This window comes from Otolemur garnettii, unplaced genomic scaffold (genome assembly GCF_000181295.1).
Source record: "Otolemur garnettii isolate 467f Iridium unplaced genomic scaffold, OtoGar3 scaffold00147, whole genome shotgun sequence".
Taxonomy (NCBI): Eukaryota; Metazoa; Chordata; class Mammalia; order Primates; family Galagidae; genus Otolemur; species Otolemur garnettii.
The window spans coordinates 1,509,485-1,516,131 of record NW_003852542.1 but is presented as its reverse complement, the minus strand read 5'-3'; the positions used below and the strand labels follow the sequence as shown (position 1 = coordinate 1,516,131).

The 6,647-nt window shown below is 38.2% G+C and overlaps 1 protein-coding gene across 1 annotated transcript in view; it reads left to right on the top strand.

Annotated features, from left to right (window-relative positions):
* RMND5A (required for meiotic nuclear division 5 homolog A) overlaps positions 1–6,647 on the top strand; it is a 77,648-nt gene that overhangs the window by 26,928 nt on the left and 44,073 nt on the right. Inside the window, exon 2 of the mRNA XM_003799189.3 lies at positions 1,731–1,873. Within this exon, the coding sequence (XP_003799237.1) occupies positions 1,731–1,873 (143 nt within the window). The remainder of the gene's footprint in view (positions 1–1,730; positions 1,874–6,647) is intronic.

Sequence of the window (6,647 nt, the reverse complement as noted above, 5' to 3'; positions counted from 1 at the left end):
GTGTATGTGGCTGGTGCCCTACCTACTTGGCTACAGGTGCTGCCCCCTCCCACCCCCTTTTTAATATAAATTTTTTGTGGTGATGATATCTCACTTTGTTGCCCAAGGCTGGTCTTGAACTTCTGGCCTCATGTGATCCTCCCACCTTAACCTCCTAAAGTGCTAGGATTATAGGCATGAGTCACTGTGCCCAGCCCCTGCTGGGGATTGCAATTGCTCAATCCATGTATACTGTCCATCTCATTTGCCCTGCGCTCCCCTCCAGTAGCATGTGTCATCTTTTGTTGTATTGCAAAATTTGCTTATTTTGTGTGTTGTTTATGTCTCTCACTAGACAGTAAGCTCTTAGGAGAGTTTTTGTTCTTTGTTTCACTGCTATACCTGTCACATAGTGCTCAATTTGTTAAATAAGTGAACATCCTAGGGCTGTTATATCCCTGAGCTACTCCTTGTTCAAGTTCTCTAGTCCTATCTTAGACCTGTTGAATTATTATAGAAACTCTGGAGTTGGAGTCCAGATACTTTGTTTAAATTACATCTTCAGGTGATTCTGATGTAAAATGAACCACTGCTATATAATATTGGGCAGGATTTCAGAAACCAGGCTAGTTGTTTATAAGTGGCAATATATAAATACAGAGATGAATGACACCTGTCACAACTGGATTTGTTCTCTCTTTCTCCCCCTTTTTTGTTTTCAGAGCAAAGTTTAGAGGGAGATAGCTCAGGGAAGAAGGAGAAGGGGGAATATCTTCCAGTTGATACATGTGTCAGGGGCCCTCAAGACATTCCTTAGGTTCTCGTGATTGATTAGGACTCACTCCAATGATTTAGCATATAGTCCTTCTCTTGGCTAAGATCTGTTACAGCAAAAAAATACAAAGCAAAGTCAGCAAAGGGAAAGGACTCATGGGGGCAAAATCCAGAGTAAGCCAAAGAAAGCTTCCATGAGTCCTCTCCTAAACATGGAACACATTTCATTCCTCCAACAATGACTTGTGACATGTATGAGGTAGATACCAGGGAAGTTCATTAGAAGCTCAGCACCCAGGTTTTTATTGGGGATTCGTCATGCAGATCTGCCTAGCCTATACTAAAATTCCAGATTCCTAGAAGGAAAGCACACGTTAACCATAAATCACATTGTATAACAGTTCAGAGCCATTCTTAGCAGTTAGGGAATAGTGAGAACTTTGTGGAACTCCAAGTCTCCATATGCTAGCCATAGGCCAATGTTGCAAGCAGGACTTTCTAAGGATAGCAATCTCAGGCCTTCTTTTCTGTACATGATGGTATCTAAAGTTTGGGGTTTTTTATACTTCTTTATGTGGATATGAAGCATTTAGAACTTCAGGAAATTTAGTAGCAACCAAAATGTTTTGAGAATGACTGAAACACTTTAATTAGATTGAATAAATGAGTTTATTCTACACTTAAACATAGTCTCTGAAATAATGCCATGACACTATTATCCATAATTTGTGCTGATTTTGGTAATTATAAAAGTGGTATATTTCATAGTAAAATATTCTTATTTCTAAAAATAAAAAAAAGATATTTCTTAGTATTCACTTGAAAAATAACATCTATGAATAAGACAGTCAACTTCAAAGCAGATACTGATTTTTCTTCACTTTTCTTCCATCTTTCATGATCTAGAGGGCGTATTTGAAACATGCCATTTTGGGGTTTGCTTTAGTGAATAACCAACCACTTTTCTTTTTTTATAGGCCAAGATGCTGAGTTATCAGGGACCCTTTCACTTGTTTTGACACAGTGCTGTAAAAGAATAAAGGATACTGTTCAAAAATTGGCCTCTGACCACAAAGATATCCACAGCAGTGTTTCTCGTGTTGGAAAAGCCATTGATAAGGTACGGTACTAAAGAAAGTATATTGTAATTATTAGCACCATCTTTTTTCTTCTGTCATTACTTTGATTACTTTGCAAGTTATTTTATGCTATTCCCTTCATTTTTGCTTTTGATAATTTTGTAGGTCTAATTTTGCTATGCTATTCTTATTAAAGTTTCCTGTTGCTAATATTTAAAAAATAAAAGCAAATACAAAAACTCTCTCTTTTTATATCTTTGTTTATCCTTTTTTTTAATATGACCAAGAGCTCCTAGGGTCATGATGAATTTATAACCCACTATGTGGGAGTTTGTTTACAGGAGTAACTTTTCTTACTGCCTAGGTAATTCCCTAGCTGTGACTCTCTTTGTTAATAAGATGATCAGAATAACATCCTTGCATCTATCTCCCCTGCATCATCCTCTCTTCTTTCTGTGGGCACATTGGTTGCTTTTCTTCAGGGTTGCCTTCTGTATGAGTGAGTGAGTAGGTTGGTTGTAGCCACCGAGGTTGGTCACTTTCGTTGGATGATGTTTTTCTTGTGACATTTATTGAATAAACAATCTTTGACTTAGTGGTTAACTTATAAGCAGTTAACTATTTTTTAGCATGGGGCTGCTTTTATCCATAGAGTTCATAGTCCTAATAAGGCCTACCAGAAGTTATCCCAAAGTTACTGTATGATACCCCTGACTACTTAGACCACTTTAGAGATTGTGATTGGTCAGAGTATTTCTGATTACATACTGTAAACTTCTGGGAAGATAGGAAGAACTTTGGAGGAGAGCTCTTTGTAGCAAAAATAATCTCCTAAATAGTCTTATGAGTTACTTAGTCTGTAGGCACAAGATTGATAGTTATAATACAGGTAATAGAAGTTCATTGAATCTAGAAAGTGGTTCTATCTAACTCATGGGTAGGCCCAGTTATTAGAAATTATCCTATAGAGCACTAGTATTGAAAGGCTAGGCTTAAGGCTGCCTGAGTTGGAACTGTCTGCTTCTAATGTGGTGGCATTCACTAGAAGTATGATGGACTGTGAGTGGCAGGAGCTCTGAGGACATGCTTTGAAAATCATGGCTCACAGAAGTGTTAGCAGCCTTGCGGGAGCTCTTACCACTCCCATGGTGGTATGAAGGCTTTGACTCAGCTAAAGAGTCAGAGACATGTTGGCAGCAGCACAGTTCCAGCCACATTGTTGGATCAGTGATGTCAGTCACCAACCAGCAAAGGCTGGGGAGGCAATAAGTATTCTCTTAAATAGTTTTTAGGTTGTCAAGCCTGTTAGGTAACTCCAAGGGAGTGAACACGGGTTTGGAAGTAGGTTTGTCATTAGATCTGTTTAGGACAATGGTATTGGAAATCTTCAGTTGATACTGGCAGTGGTTTGGTGTGTATTAGCTTAAGGACCATGGAAATGGTGGTGGGGCACTTTAGAAATGGTCTTAAATCACTGTGGATGAGGAGCCCCCATATTCTCTAGGGTATGGTGACTTACTGGTGGTGGTTAAGAAGCTTCAGATGTTGGTGGTTGACAGTGACCAAGATAATTCCGGATGTTTGTGGCATAAATCAGAGAGAACCCTAGGAGGATTGGAGAGACATCTACTTGACCACCAGGCTGCCCACAGTTATGAGAAAGGGTCAGCATCTGGATAGCAGAATCAGAAGGTGCCATGACAGTGAAAAGAACTAAAGCTTCCAAGGTAGCTACTCAGAGAAGTATCTGCAAGAGATCCCAGAATCTCAGAATAAGTGGACATGGTTTTAACAACCATACTTTAAGAGTATGGATTACTGACCATCAGGATGTGCAGCTGTTGTGCGAATAATTCTCCAGTTTTGCATTCTGCCACTTGTATCGTGGCCACGTATGTCCCTTTTTCTATTTTTATATCTGTTGTCCTGCCATAATTATGAGAACCACCTTTTACTATAAAAGCCTTGTGCCACAAGGTGACTTGCTACTGGTGACTTGCTGAGCACGTATTCCTTCAAATCCAGCAGGTGTATAATAATAAGGGTTGCCAGATGTTTTGACTTATCTTTAGGGTAAAACATTTAAATCTACTTGGTGCAAAAATTGAAGTATCTCTTTTAGAGTGGATATCAAGGGAACACATTTGTAGTGAATAATTTACATTCTGGCTTTTGGTGTGAGGGATGTGTTTGAGGTAAATGTTCTTAATTATTTCTTTTAATTTGCTCATTGTTGGGTTCTGTTTCAAGGACCTTTTTTTCATGTAGTTGGAAGTTATAAGAACTTTTTCAAGTAATTATTTTGTAGTTTCTTTCAAAAAGTTATTTCACATTCCCATGCTAAAAGTAGTTTGGGTTCTAGGTGAACTGGATTCTAGATTCTTATCTATCATGTAAAATTACATTATTTAGTTGATACTGAATAAGCATTTGTGTATTCTAGTCCAGAGGAAAGTCTGGGTCTTTAAGCCCAGTTCTTTTATATCTTTCAGTCTACTTTCTCTTGATATTTTTGGCAACTATTTGGCCTCAGTGCAGGAGGAAGCTATTTTCCTAGTAGAATAGCCTAGGCATTATCAGTAAGCTTCCTGCATACATGAGGAGTTCTGTGCAGGTTTTTATCACATAAGACTTCTTGTTAAGTCCTCTCTTTTAATTTGAACCTGGTAAATTTGTGTAAGCTCTTCTTGGAGCTGGTAGTGAATGAACAAACAGGATGAAGCTGACTCCATTGTGGCACAAGGCTTTTAAGTACCACAACAAACAGACCTGAGTAATAAACTGAAATGCTGTCCATTAGCCTATGAGCAGCATTTTATGGATCTGAGTTCCCACCCTCATAAGATGAGGACAGTCAAAGAAGCCAGTGGCCCCTTTACCAACAGATTGATTTTTGAGTGAGAAACTTTAGTAAATTTTTGACATGCTAACTGGAATTTTCATTTTGTGTTTTAATACTTGTGTTTTTTAAAGTTCTCTTGTTAGACATCTTAGAAAATGTAAGCAGAAAAGAATAGTTTCTGGTAGTGTCAGCCCAAGGCATTGTCTGACTTTTAATGACTGTGAACATAAAAAGTTGTTGAAGGTTTCTACTTTATGTGTTGACTATTTTCAGATGCATCCAGTGTGATCACTGTTTAAAATAATATCAATTGTTGGGTTCTGTTATGAAATCTTTTTTAGTAAAAACAATGTGTTGGGCTGTTCTTAATTTCCTCCCTTACTTTGAGAATATCTAGAATTCTGCCCTTTGTAGAGCATTTTGTTTAATGTTTTACTAAGATATTTGACTTTTGAGAATTTACTGCGTAAGAAAAATCAATAAAAAAATAATTATTGTGGGTGGCACCTGTGGCTCAGAGAGTAGGGCACTGGCCCCATATACCAAGGGTGGTGGGTTCGAACCCAGCTCCAGCCAAAACTGCAACAACAAAAAATAATTATTATTATTGCTCTAGACTTTCAGATGTGTGTATTTGTTAAAATAAATAGAACAAAAGATTTTAAAGTGTGTAAAAAAAGCTAAACAATGGTACATGTCTTTTTTTTTTTTTTTTGGAGTTTCACTTGGTCACCCTCGGTAGAGTGCCGTGGCATCTTAGCTCACAGTACCTCAAATTCTTGGGCTCAAATGACCCTCTCGCTTCAGCCTCCCAAGTAGCTGGGACTATAGGCACCTGCCACAGTGCCCAGCTATTTTTTAGAGATGAGGTCTTGCTCTGACTCAGGCTGGTCTCAACTCATGAGTTTAGACAATCCATCCGCCTCAGCCTCCCAAGCGCTGGGATTACAAGTGTGAGCCACCATACTCCAAAGCTAAACAATGGTACATGTCCTTTATAAGATTGCATTCTAGTTTGTTTTGCAATATAGAAGTACTTTTTGTGCACAGAAAATGACTAGACAAATTCTGAGGCAACATAAGATAAGTATACAGGGATGGACACTGCTTATTTATTATAATATAAAGAAAGACATTGTGTTTTTAATTAATATAGGATTTGTGGAGTTGGTATCTTAAATTTGACTTGACAGAATAGATAAGATTGAGAGCAGCAAAGCAATGAGGTATGATTATATAGGGGCTGGGACAGGGCAAAATAGCAATTGAGAATATACTTGACTAGTGTTAAAGACTCTAACGATTAACCTGATTAGAGTGGCTGCCTCTGTTGGGAAGGGGAATAGGGAAAGATCAGGTTGGGGGTGGGGGGAGTGGCAAATGATGGAAAAAGGCCTAACTTCTAAGTAGGGTGTGGATTTGATCTGAGTAGGAGAGTAGGGGCAAAGGGAGTGAGTGATGAAAGGAATTGAAGATTTGCTTGATCTTATTAAATAGTATAAAAATAGACTAGTAGTCAGTAGTCAGTTATTCCTATTTTATAGTGTGAAGAAACTAAGACTCAAAGAATCTTATTTAATAATAACATACCCCAGGTGTAGCTTGGAAGTCATAGAACAAGATTTGGAAAAAATTTTCACTCCATCTGTTCTTAAACACTGCTAAACTAAAAATCAGTGAAGTCATTGCCGGACTGGTAACGTTAAAGGGGAAAGTAACAGTGAAAAAGAATTTAAACTGCATTGTCTAAACTGATCTACCACTAGATGGAGTGTCTACCTTGGCGAGGCAAAGTGCTGATTTTATTAAAGAGTGAATGGAGTAATGGTATAAAAAGTGAAATATGTGATATTTTAAGACAATTCTGGGTGAGCAGTTCAGAACTTTTTTTTTTTTTTGAGACAGAGCCTCAAGCTGTCCCCCTGGGTAGAGTGCCGTGGCATTACAGCTCACAGCAACCTCCAACTCCTGGG